This window comes from Triticum aestivum, chromosome 2A (genome assembly GCF_018294505.1).
Source record: "Triticum aestivum cultivar Chinese Spring chromosome 2A, IWGSC CS RefSeq v2.1, whole genome shotgun sequence".
In the NCBI taxonomy this organism is placed as follows: Eukaryota; Viridiplantae; Streptophyta; class Magnoliopsida; order Poales; family Poaceae; genus Triticum; species Triticum aestivum.
The window spans coordinates 39,927,160-39,940,877 of NC_057797.1; the positions used below are offsets into that span (position 1 = coordinate 39,927,160).

The 13,718-nt window shown below is 49.7% G+C and overlaps 1 protein-coding gene across 1 annotated transcript; it reads left to right on the forward strand.

The window, feature by feature from the left end:
* Positions 1-5,988: 5,988 nt before the first annotated feature.
* Positions 5,989-7,810, forward strand: LOC123184551 (UDP-glycosyltransferase 92A1). Its single transcript, XM_044596647.1, has one exon. It carries the CDS (start codon positions 6,071-6,073, stop codon positions 7,637-7,639), a length of 1,569 nt encoding a protein of 522 aa, XP_044452582.1. The 5' UTR covers positions 5,989-6,070; the 3' UTR covers positions 7,640-7,810.
* Positions 7,811-13,718: the final 5,908 nt, after the last annotated feature.

Genomic DNA, 13,718 nt, shown 5'->3' on the forward strand with positions numbered 1-13,718 from the left:
GCTGGTCGAAGTCCCCCTTCTGCTCCTTCATGGAGGATTCAGGAGCCAACTCCTCCTCGTCGTCTTCTTCCTCTTCTTCTTCCTTCTCCACTTCCTCTTCCTCCTCCTCTTCTTCCTCCTCCTCCTCCTCCTCTTCCTCTTCCTCTTCCTCTTCCTCTTCTGTGGTTGGTTCGCAGTAAATTGATTTCAGGGAGCGTCTAGTGGGCGGCCGGCTGCCCACTAGCGCGATGGAGCGGCCAGCCATACATGCGCGAGCGGCTGGCCTAAAATAGACATGCATGTGTGTAATTTTTGTCCGCTAGCGCATGTATCTTTTAGCATTTAATACATTCACACCGGTCACAGTCAGTTGGAAAAAACAGATCACATATGCATTTGTTTCGGTTTTCAAATTTTCAAAAAGCTATATCTTCCAAACCGCGCGTCGGAATTAAGATCCGTTTTCACCGCTGGAATCCTCGCGACGTGCTTTTCAAAACTATATCCCGCATGGGGATGTTTCGACGAACTAGTCTTCCTGCCAACTAAACATCAATGTGTGTGCAACTAGACTAGATTGCCGCGCCAACTGAGCATATGTGTGTGTGCCAAAAAAGTCCTGCCAACTAAACATCAATGTGTGTGCAACTAGACTAAATTGCCACGCCAACTGAGCATATGTGTGTGCAACTAGTGTCCTGCCAACTAAACATCAGTGTGTGTGCAACTAGACTAAATTACAAGCCAACTAAGCATATGCGTGTGCAATTAGTCTTCCTGCCAACTAAACATCAATGTGTGTGCAACTAGACTACATTACAAGCCAACTAAATATCAATGTATGTGCAACTAGACTACATTACAAGCCAACTAAATATCAATGTGTGTGCGACTAGACTACATTACAAGAGGAGGTTGCACATCGACTTTCGTCGAGGCAATAGACTAGTCGCACATCAAAGTTGTCGTGGTTGCTAGGTTGTAACCTCATACGAAGGCGCAGCTCCAAACATTAGTTTTGGAAAAAAATTGCACGATGTAGTAATAAAGTTGCACAATGCAGTAATAGAGTTGCACTATATAGCTCCAAAGTTGGCATCGAAAAAAATTCGTCAAAATATACCCATGCGGGATCTAGTTTCAAAGATCTCACCTGTATACAACTTTTCTGCACCCTCATGGTCTATGGATGTGCATTTTTTCACCATTCAACAAATTCATGTCAGTGAGATGTGCAACTTTATCTGTTGCCCTGGCCAACTGCCTAGCAGATTCTGTGCAACTACTTCTATTGCCCCTGCCAACTACTTCCAATGACCGTGTCCAACTGAAAACAACTATATGTGCAAGTAGAACTACTATAGATGCCAACAAAAAATGATCGTCGTGTGTGCAACTTTCCAATGACCGTGTCCAACTGAAAACAACTATGTGTGCAACTAGAACTACTATAGATGCCAACCAAAAATAATCCTTGTGTGTGCAACTTTTCAATGATTATGTCCAACTGAAAACAACTATGTGTGCAACTGGAACTACTATAGATGCCAACAAAAAATGATCACCGTGTATGTAACTTCCGAATGACCGTATCTAACCGAGAACAATTATGTGCGTAATATCTAGAAGTACTGTAGATGCCAACAAAAAATGATCGTTGTGTGTGCAACTTCCCAATGATCGTATCCAACTGAGAACAAATATGTGTGCAATTAAATTAAACCTACTATAGATGCCAACAAAAATGATCACCGTATGTGCAACTTTCCAATAATCATGTCCAACGAAAAACAACTATGTGTGCAACTAAAACTACTATAGATGCCAACTAAAACTACCCTGTAAATACTTGTTCTGGATCTGCAAGTGGCGAAGGTGCCGTTTCAGGATGCAGAGGCTTCTGATCTGGGTACTGCAACACTTTGTAGTTGTACGCAGTCTGAGCAGAAATGTTGGCAGAGATTCTCTATCTTCCCATGCTGCGGCCTGTAATTACTAGATGCAGTGGACGAGGACTCCAGCACGTCCCTGCAGCAACGAACCAACACATCCAATCTATTCATTCCCGGCAAGGAAACATGAAAAATTGATGGATTTGTTGGGGGCAAATCATCGCATCAGGCTAGGGAAGAAGAGAGAGAAAGAGAGCAAAAGGAGTGGATGAGGAGAAGATACGACCTTCTTGGGGCACTAGGCATGTCATCGGGGCACAGATCGAAGCAGCCATTTGGTAAGTCATTGGGAACCACGTCGCCAGGCGAGCGGAAGCACAAGCCCATAGAGGGCCGCGTGCCGTGGCGACGACAACCGCCGGTTGGTCTACATCTGCTGGATCTCGCCGTCACCGGGATCCGGGGAGGAGAGGAACTCCCAGCCTCACGTCGTTGGCTGCTGGCTGCTACTCGGGGCGGGCCATCCATGGCGACGTAGCGCAGGCGCCGATGCTCCCTGCTGCTCGGGGGCAGGTGGATGGGGAAGGGGAACGACGGGGGAAGATGGGCGTGGCTGAAGAGGAGAAGGTGGAGGAGGAGAGATTGGACGTCTGTCGTGTAGCGCGGTGCTCGTGACTGCCTCGCCGACCAGGTAACACCTGGCGTTGCGGGCCGCACGATCTGAGTCGATCGAGCGGTGAGCGTTCGGCCGCTCGTTCTGTCTATTTAGTGGCCGGCCGCTTTTTAGATTTCAGGTTGATTTCAACTCGATGTCGTGATCTAATCCGGCATTCGCCGGTTGCGAGGGACGTCTCCTCCGCCTACACAAGCGCGCCCTTGATACCTGCGGCATGTCGGAGCACGGGTCGTCGATCCCCTCCGCAATTTTGCTCGCACCTTCTCGACCCTCGTTTTTTCTTCACCGCCGGCGCCGCCTCCTCGCTAGGGTTCTTTGACGGTGAAAGAAGGCTGTTTTTTTTTAGGGTTAGAAGAAGGCTGGGTGGGTTGCGTTATATTCCTTCACTGTCCGACGCGTGTTCTGCGTCTCTGCTGGTCACGGGCCCAACTAGCATCGCGACCAAACACAACTTCCTCGTCTGGGACGGCCCATTAGACGCTGGATCCTACCAAACAGATTTTCTTCCCTCAGTCTTTCAGCCAGTTTTCCTTTCAAAAAATCATATTTTTTTACTTCTTTTAAAATTTTCTTGGATTTACAAATATATTCATTAAGTTGAAAATTTTAAAAAAATTATAAAATGTTTAAATTTCTCCATAACCTTCAGGAATTTTATAAAATGTTCTTAAATATTAAAAAATGTTCTTTTTTCAGAAAAGTAATAGAATTTAAAATTATTCTCAGATGTTCCAAAATATTGGAGTATATAAAAAATGTTCTCAAGTTTAAACATATTCATGTTCTAGAAAATGTTCTCAAATTTATGAATAATCTCGCTTTTTTTTAATTTGTAAGCATGTGATGATGTGGTAGATCAGATGTGTTCATGCTAGGTTTTGCTTGTCAGCATTGGTGTGTTCATGCATTGATCAGACCATGTATAGATAATAGTGTGTTGAATGCTAGTGTCAAAAAACGTCTTACATTATGAGATGGAGGGAGTAGTTTCCTAGATGCGCTAGTGTGGTAAAATGCTAGTTTGCTACATCTGCTGTGGTTGAAGATCAGTCCCTGCGTAGTATGCATTGTGTTTGTTCAGTGGTCCTGATGCAAGCCATTATTGGACAGGGACACCGGTCTTAGTCAGGGCATTGTTTTATCCGATAACTAGTTATGTCCCTCTTATGTTTAGGACTTCCAGCCGCTATGTGAGCAGATGCCTATTCATTCAATTGTGTTCGAGAGGCGGGTTGTGTAACCATCTTTTGTCATGGCAGTGCATGTTCCTCCTCCTCCTGCTGATGTTGTTGCTACTAGGGCAGCCATCAAGGCTAGAAAGGCAACAATAAGGGCGTCCGGGAAGAGGAATGCAATGAAATGACAGTCATTCTTGTTCACATTCGTGCTTAAAAATATGTGGGACATCTTATCCAGCAAGGTGAGGACTAACAAAGGTTTCAAGGAGATGCACTTCAACATTGTTGCCAAGTAGGTCTTTGAGTTTTGTGGCATGTAGGTGACCTTAACCCATTTCTACAATCTCCTCACGGATATGGAGACACTCATGGATCCAATTGTTCAAGCCCAGACACCTTCATGGTCCTGTTGAAGGTAGAGCACTGATACGTCCTAAACATATCTATTTTTTTATCGTTTCATGTTATTGTTATTATTATTATTATTATTATTATTATTATTATTATTATTATTATTATTATCAATTTTGTATAATTTTCCATTAAGTTTTATTATTTTTCTGGACTGACCTAATAATCAAGTGGTCATTGATAGTTATTGTTTATGCGTGTTTTTAGACTTTGAGGAAAATCAAATTTTATGTAGCCAAAAAAATCAAGAAAATTTTAAGATCTTTTTTTCACCAAGAAGTTTCTAGGGCGATCGGAGCCAGTCGGGTGGGTCCCACATGGTCAAGTGGCCTGGCTAGAGGGTGGTCGTATGGGCCCACACACTAGTTGGAAAACCCTTATTACTCTTATAAAGGATGTTGGAGTACTCACCTCCTGGGGGCCTTCGCGAGCGAGAGTGCCCTCCGTGTCGTCCGTTTTGCGGTGGCGTTCCATGAGGGGGGCCTCTTAGGGGCTCTTCTCGCCGTCCGATTTGTATGGACGGGGCACACCAGAGCAGCCTGCCACGGGGGTCTATGATGGGTGGACCGCGGGGGTTCATCACGCGTGGTCCAGGGGCATGCTCGAGCCATCTGGCTTACGGGTATTTTGTCCCGCTCGCATGCACCATCTTGCCCGCTGGCTCGCGCGCGTCGGCGCGAGCCCGATCTGTATGCCAGCCTTGCATGCTCCTTGTCGGGTTGCGTTGTTGTTGAGGCTGGTTGGCTGCGCATGCTTCACACCCTACTACCCTTGTTAGCGTGTGGTTGCATGCCGCAGGGGCTGGCTGCCTCGTTCTTCCGAGCCGGTCCGGGGCCTGGCCGCTCCCTTTGAGGTGCTCGGGCTGTTCGAGTCGGGGTGAGCAATGTCGGGGCATTTAGGTCTTTTTAATAAGTCGGTTGAATATTTTGATAAATCACTGTATTATGTCGTTCGTCAGACGTGGTGCACACCCGCCTTCGTTGCTTCGTTTTCCTCACTTTGTTTTCTAGGGGCTTCTTTGAGCTTACTCAGTGCGGCGGCTTCAAGCCTGCTCGGCGTCGCCGGCATCCGGCGTTTCGTTGGCTTTTCGTAGATTCTCAGGTTCGTGTTCATGCTTTGTTTTTCTTCGTTGGTGGCATCGCCCTTCTGTGGCACGTTTTTTTTCTATATGCAGCCGTATTGCAGAGTTGGATGATGTGTTTAGGTCAGGCTTTGCATGCGTTTCTTGGACCTGCGTGAAATTCGCCGGGCACGTGATGGGGGGAGGGAAATGCGAGCGGGCAGCTCCCGTGGAGAAATTGTGTACTGAAAACATGAATTCTGTGACAATGCATGCCGTTTGATGCTGCCAATGGTCTTGGGATGGTGTTCGATGCCGTCGCTTTAGAAATATTTTGTTGGGCGTTGCCTTTTTTATGTTCTCAATCGTTCGCATTTATTCAAGCTAATTGCATAAAATTGTCGCTTTATTGAACGAGATGTAAAGTTGTCGTTGGATTTCGTACTTGGAGCGGACCGACTTTTGGTTCATGCATCTAGTTTCGAGAGCTTTATTGTTTTGTACGGCGAGCTCTCTCTAAGTCAAGTGTATTTTTGGTTTACACTCTTATTTTCAAGTAAGCCGAGTGTTTCTGTTTGCCTATTTTTCTTCTATCTGTACTCTGCTTAATCGACTATAAGCCGAGTACGTTTTCCTGTAGTGTATTCTCCGAATCATGAACAGCTTCGGACTCGGCGCACCCGAGTTGCATGTTAACCCTCTTCTGATCACTGTTTTAAATAGCCCGCTATTGCTCCGCTATAGCACGCTATAGCGTTTATAAAAGGTCTTGCGCTAAGAGATTTTGGTCCAAAAAAATAAACAAACATTTTAAATAGCGCGCTATAGCTCCGCTATAGCACGCTATAGCATTTGGAAGAGGTCCGCCGCTAAGATGCTTAGCGCGCTATTTAAAACTATGCTTCTGATCCTCTCATCCAAACCGAACCAACCCACGAGGCGTTGCACTCGCGAACTACCCTTGACCAGATCAATTCGATCGCCGGCACCTCACGTCGCCACCACCGGTTCGATCGCCATGGCAGCTGAAACCGATCGCCACCGACGCGCCGATCATGTCGTGCTGTTCCCCTTCATGGCGCAGGGCCACCTCTCGCCGTTCCGCTGCCTCGCCCCCCTTGTGCGCCGCTGCCGCCCCGACGCCCGGGTCACCGTCGTCGCCACCTCCGGCACGGCCGACTCCGTCCGCGCCAACCTCGACGACGAAGGCATCTCCGTCCACGCCCTCCCCTTCCACCCCGCCGACGCTTCTCAGCAGCTCATCGACCACTTCCTCGCCTCCGAGTCGCTCCGCCCGGCGTTCCACCAGTTCATCGTCGACCTCAGATGCTCCGACCCCCTCGCTGACGTGCACGTCGTGGCGGACATGTTCCTGGCCTGGACGGCGGACGTAGCCCGTGGCGACCACGGCGTCACGCACTCCGTCCTGCTCACCACCGGTGGCTACGGCTCGGCGCTCTACTTCTCGCTCTGGAACAGCGTCCCGCTTGTCCCCGACGTCGATGAGTGCTTCCGGCTGCCGAGCTTCCCGGACATCCGCGTCCACCGTTCGCAGCTCACGGATCACCTCGCGGCGGCCGACGGCGGCGACGCGTGGTCCACCTTCTTCCGCAGGCAGATCGCCGCCTTCTCCCGCGCCGACGCGCTGCTCGTCAACACCGCTGAGAAGCTGGAGCCCAAGGGATTAAGCATGCTGCGGCAATGGCTCAACAATGTCCCGATATTCCCGGTCGGGCCGCTGCTTCGGGCGGCAAGTTCGTCGTCCCCGGAGACGATGACGAGTAGCCCCATCTTGGCGTGGCTCGACAAGCAACCGCCAGGCTCGGTGCTGCACGTGTCGTTCGGGTCGCTGTACACGATCTCCGCGTCGCAGGCGACGGAGCTGGCAATGGGGCTCGAGAAGTGCGGGCACAAGTTCGTGTGGGTGGTCCAGCCCGCCGCCGACGTGAACGGCAGCGAGTCACCGCCATTGGGCCTTCCGGACGGGTTCGCGGAGAGGATGGAGGCGGCAGGGCGCGGGCTGGTGGTTCAGTGCTGGGCACCGCAGGTGGAGATTCTGGCGCACTCAGCCACGGGCGGCTTCCTGACACACTGCGGGTGGAACTCGGCGCAGGAGAGCCTCGCCTGCGGCGTGCCGATGGTCGGTTGGCCGCTCTCGGCGGAGCAGTTCTACAACGCCAAGTTGCTAGCGGAGGAGATGGGGGTGTGCGTCGAGCTGGCGCGCGGCGCCGCGGCGGCCGTGACGAGGGACGAGGTGGCGGAGGCGGTGGAGAGGGTGCTCAGCGAGACGTCTGGAGTGCGCGCCGCGATGAGCCGGAAGGCCGCAGAGATGGAGGAGGTGATCGACGCTGCTAGGCACGGCGACGGCGAGGAGTCGTCGCTGGGAGTGACGCGGAGGTTCTTGGACGCGATGGCGTGTATGTCTTCGTGCTCTAGAAGCTAAATGGGATCGTAGTAGACGCCACGGCCGGTCCGATCGGCTGCATTCGATCATGAGTTTTTTCGTGTGAGCTTAGATTCGTAATTCGGGACATGGCAACTGAGTATAAAATGGCTGCACCAGTGAGTTGAGTTAAATCCATAAAATCACCACAACTATGTTGTGATTAGTAAAATATATATCATCATTTTGTGTGCTCATCGTACAATGCATTGAACGCAACGTTAATCAGCAACAAAAAACACTGAACTCATGTGACGTGGCGAAGGGCTGACACGGCAAAACCGTGACGGCAGGGGGCTGACGGCCGTTAACTGGCTCGTTCAGATGCACCCGTTAGGGTCGGCCGACTGTGAATCGAGGCGCAGCAAGCGCCATTCTCCCCTCTCGCTCTCTTTCCTTCGTGGTGAAGGTGCGACTGTGCTGTAGGGTGGTGGCTCCGGGGCCTCACGCTCGGATCCAATGGGCTAAGGCCGTCGACGTGTGGTGCGGCGATCTAGCGGCGACATTGACCGCTCTAGGCCATGTGGACGGTGGGGTGGTGGCCAGGGCAGCGACCATGCTACGTGGCATTCTTCTCCAGGCGGATTTGCAGTGGCTGTGCTCGATTTGTCTGGCAACGGCTTGGCGCGGCGGTGGTGCTGGCGTGGTGTGCGGCGTTATGGCTTCCGAAGCCCTTGCTGCAATAGTGAAGGTGGTGTTGGTGTCAATACAAGCAGTCCACCATGGTGATGTGGGCGTCATTCCTTTCCTTTTCTTCTGGCTCCCCTCCATGGAAGTCGAGCCGCGGCTCAATCTTGTAAGGTTCGCTGTGTCCTGGCTCCTCCCCAGGGTCAGAGATAGTGACACGTAAGGTTCGACGGGGGCCGTTGTTGGTGATGTTGGCACTCATGGGCGTCCTCCTTGAGACATTGTCAAAGAGTACTTCTTTCCATTGGAGATGACTGCATGGAGGGGATGTGGCATTGGAGGTTGTAGGATTGGCTGAACCTATTCCGGGTTTCGGCGGGGTGATCATGCGCTAGCCTTGGCGAAAGCTTTTTGATCGATTGGATATACCTGTGATGGTGGCGTTCACAAGCACCGTTACCTTCTTGAAGGCATCTCAAAAGATCTCGTTTAGGATCATTCTAGGATGAGATCACCACAGGTGGTGGCGGTTTATTTGGGTTGGCTTCATCAGTTTTTCTTTTCTCTTTCTTTTTTTTTGCATTTTGTTAGATGGTTTTTGGTCAGTTTCCCCTCTGTATTTTTTCTATCTTGATGAAATCGGTGGAGTTCCTGCCTTGCATATAAAAAATAAATATAAAATGATAGATATTTTGGCCTTAAATTTGGAGACTCAAACTCGACACAATGACATCTGTCCCAAAACGGATGTTGAAATTCTTTTTTCCAAAGCCAGCACATCTGTTGTGTGCTCTTGCAGCAACCGAGCACAAAGTCTGCTCCCCAAAATTTCTTGACATGCGATCAGTGTGTTCTTTGTGTCCAAGGGTACGCACTGCCAGATAAAACCATCAACGCCGGGCATGAGGCTGATGTTCTTGGATGACGTCCGCGTGCTCAAGGAATCGGTGTTTGGTGAGGTACTTTAGCCAGCGCAGGTTCACAATTGAGGACTGTTAAACATATGTGTTGGCTGGTGCGGCTCTACGCCCTAGAGTAGTTAGGAGATATATTTTCTGGTTGTTAGCATGGTTATCATTTTATCTTTATCCTCCTCTATCTCTCCATGTATCACTCCGGTTGTTGAACAACCTAATCTTGTATGCCTCTTCGAGAGCCGGCCTCGCCTCAATCAATATATATCATGCGGGCTCCCATGTTACGGGAGTTGAGACGCTTCTACAATTTCCACATGGTATACAGAGCAGGCCTCTTCCATAGCATCTAGCTCATCTTTCTCCATCCTCTCCAACTTCAATCCACCACGCCGCAGCCATGTCTTCCTCCACCGCAATCACCTCTTCCGGCCTCAACTACAACACATCAGAACCCCTCAGCCGGACGAATTACGTTCTCTGGCGAGCCCAAGCGTGATCCCAGATACTGGGCGCTGGCTTGTTTGGCTACATAGATCAAACCATAGAGGAGCCTCCCAAAACAATCACTAGCAAAGACAAAGATGGTAAGGAGCAGGTAGTTCCCAATCCTGCCCATAATACCTGGTTAGTCCAAGATCAACAAATCGTGGCATATCTACTTTGTAATCTGTCCAAGGAGGTGCTTGTTCAAGTGGCCTCGCTTGAATCATCTCATGCGATCTGGACGGCATTAGCAAATATGTTCTCTGCAGTTTCCTTGTCTCGCGTGAACAACATCAGATCCGCCCTCACCAATGCCCAGAAAGGATCTCAATCCGCCTCCACCTACTTCGGGCAAATGCGCGCCCTCTCTGACGAGCTTGCGGCGGCGGGCAAACCGCTTGGGGAGGGAGAGCTCATCTCCTTCATCGTCGCCGGGCTTGACATGGAGTATCAACCGATCATCTCTGCACTCGACGTCCGCACCGAGCCCATCACCGTCGACGCGCTCTTCTCGATGGTAGCCAACTTTGATCAGCGCGTTGAGATGTTCAACGGCGCCGATGGCTTCAAGTCATCGGCAAACACGGTCTCCAGAGGTCGCTCAGGTGGTGGCAAAGGCGGCTACCGAAACCAGAAGAACGGCGGCCGCGGCGGGGGCTATCCTGGCGGTGGCGTCCAAAACCCTAGCGGCGGCTATCCTGGCGCGGGTGGCGGCGCCTACAACCATGGCGGTGGCGGCGGCTACAACAACTACGGCAACAGCGGTGGTCAAGGCGGTGGCCATCGTGGCGGCGGTGGCGGGGGCTACTACAACAACAACGGCCCCCCTCGCCACTACTACAACAACAATCAAGGCGGTCGCTTCGCGGGGTATGAGGAGTATGAAAACAAATGCCAAATCTGTAAGAAAACTAACCATATTGCGAAAGAGTGCAAGTGGCGCTATGCAGAGGACAATTCTCGAAGGAGGCGTGTTGCAGCCGCGGTAGATGCCTCATACGGAGTTGACTCCAACTGGTATCTTGACTCTGGCTCGAATGAGAACATCACCTCTGAGCTTGAGAAGATGACCATGCACGAGAAGTACCAAGGTCAAGATCAAGTCCATACCGCTGAAAACGATCCACGTATGATGATAAGTCATGTTGGCAAGTCTATTATTCAAACCCCACATCGTGATATTCGTGTAGATGACGTTCTGCACATTCCTAATGCATCAAAAAATCTTCTGTCAGTTCATTGTATTACTCTTGACAATGGTGTTTTCATAGAGTTTCATCCCTTCTTCTTTTTGATCAAGGATCAGGTCACGAGGAGGGTGCTTTATCGCGGTAGATGTGTGCAAGGCCTCTACCCGTTGATCCCCACAATTTCCAAGTTCAATAAGCAGGCATACGGAGCCTTCAAGGTGTCTTCAGAATGATGGCATAATCGTTTAGGCCACCCCTCTTTTTCCGTTGTTTATCAAATTCTTAGCAAAAATAAGCTCGCATTTGTTGACGAGCATGATCATGAAACTATTTGTGACTCTTGCCAAAGAGCAAAAAGCCACCACTTGCCATATCCTATTTCCAATAGTGTTTCAACAAAACCCTTGCAGCTTGTCTTTTCAGATGTATGGGGACCAGCCCCTTCCTCTGTTGGTCGGCACACCTATTACGTGAGTTTCATTGATGATTTTAGTAAGTATACCTGGATATACCTCCTCAAGAAACGCTCCGACGTCTTCCAAGTCTTTCTTAACTTTCAAGCTCTTGTCGAACGACAATTTGATTGCAAAATACTTGCCATGCAGTCGGATTGGGGAGGGGAATATGAGAAACTTAACTCCTTTTTCCAATGGATAGGGATTTCTCATCATGTTTCTTGCCCTCACGCTCACCAGCAAAATGGTTCAGCGGAGTGCAAGCATAGACACATTGTTGATGTTTGCCTTTCCCTCCTTGCCGGGGCATCCATGCCACTAAAATTCTGGGATGAGGCATTCCTCACCGCGGTGCACCTCATAAATATCTTGCCTAGTCGTGTCATTAATCATGAAACACCCACTGAACGTCTACTTCATATCAAACCCGAATACTCCCATCTTCGTGTGTTTGGTTGCGCATGTTGGCCCAACCTTCGTCCCTATAATAATAGAAAACTTATGTTTCGATCAACACAATGTGTCTTTATAGGCTACAGTGCACAGCACAAAGGGGTTAAGTGTCTTGATGTAGCCACGGGACGTGTGTATATCTCCCGCGACGTTGTCTTTGATGAAACGGTGTTTCCCTTTGCTAAACTCCACCCCAATGCCGGCACATTACTTCGCAAAGAAATTCTTCTTTTGCCCTCTACCTTAACCGGCGTTGATCATGGGGGAGAGAATAATAGTACTGACCAACTTGCCTCTAATCATCATATTATGCCTGAGATTACTGCTGCAGATTTAAATTCAGATGGAGAAGAAAATTGCAGTCCAAACAGACGTGATTTCATGTGCCCCCCAACCGGCGACACGGATGCAAATCGAGGAGGATCTGCCTCGGGATCCCTACAGCCGGACCCAATATCCTATCCGGGATCCGGGCGCACAGCACCTGGTCGCACCTCGGGGCCCGAGCGCCTCGAGCGGGCGCGTGATCAGGGCAGCGGCGTCGTCGTTCCGTGCCAACCGGCTGACGACGCGTGGCGGACAGATATCCGCGTGCCTGAGCCCGCCTCGCCTGGTTGGCCCGCTTCGGCTTCGCCAGGGCCCGCCACTCCGGCTGGGCTGCATGCACCGGATTCGACCGGGCCCGCCACCTCGCCTCGAAGGTTGTCGCCCACAGGCGCGACACAATCCTCCTCGAGATCTGAGTAGCCAGCACCTGAGGCTGATGCGGCTGGCAGATCTTCTGCGGCTCCGTCTATTGTGGCTTCTCCTGTGGAGCCGCGCACAAGGCTACAGAAGGGAATTATTGCTCGTTTAAATTACAAAAATTTCTCTAAAATCGGTATGTCCTGCACAACTGGTGAACCTAACAGTTTAATGACAGCACTTGGTGATCCTAGGTGGAAGGCGGCCATGGAAGATGAAATCATGGCGTTGCGTAAAAATAAAACATGGCACTTAGTGCCCCCTCGACCAGGCAGAAATCTAATTGACTGTAAGTGGGTCTATCGAATCAAGAAGAAGTCTGACGGTACCATAGACAGATACAAGGCAAGACTTGTAGCCAAGGGCTTCAAGCAAAGTTATGGAATAGATTATGAGGACACGTTTAGTCCTGTTGTTAAAGATGCAACAATTCGTCTTGTGTTGTCAATAGTTGTGTCCAGGGGATGGAGTCTGAGGCAGCTAGATGTCCAGAACGCGTTCCTTCATGGTGTTCTGGAAGAGGAAGTGTACATGAAACAGCCTCCTGGGTTTGAAGATAAAGATGCACCATCTTATGTCTGCAAGCTTGATAAGGCCCTGTATGGGTTGAAGCAAGCACCCACGGCATGGTATTCACGGTTAAGTATGAAACTTCAGTCACTTGGCTTTGTTCCATCAAAGTCTGACACCTCCTTGTTCATCTACAACAAGCACACAACATCCATATTTGTTTTAATATATGTTGATGACATAATTGTCACTAGCTCTTCTGATGGAGCCGTGACAGCATTACTTAAGGATTTAGGCTCTGAGTTTGCACTCAAGGACTTGGGAGATCTGCATTTCTTCTTGGGTATTGAGGTCAAGAAACATAGTAATGGTATTCATCTATCTCAGGCAAAGTATGACACTGAACTGCTAAGTAGAATTGGTATGCAGAATTGTAAATCTTCACCAACACCCTTGTCCAGTTCAGAACCTTTATCCTTGACAGAAGGAGAGTCTCTGCACCAAGAGGATATTACTGGTTACAGGAGTCTAGTTGGTGGACTTCAGTACTTGACTCTTACTCGATCTGACATTTCTTTTGCAGTCAATAAGGTGTGTCAGTATCTTCATGCACCTACCACAACTCACTGGACAGCTGCAAAACGAATTCTCAGGTACATAAGAAGCACTATACACTTGGGTCTTACATTCAGCAAGTCAT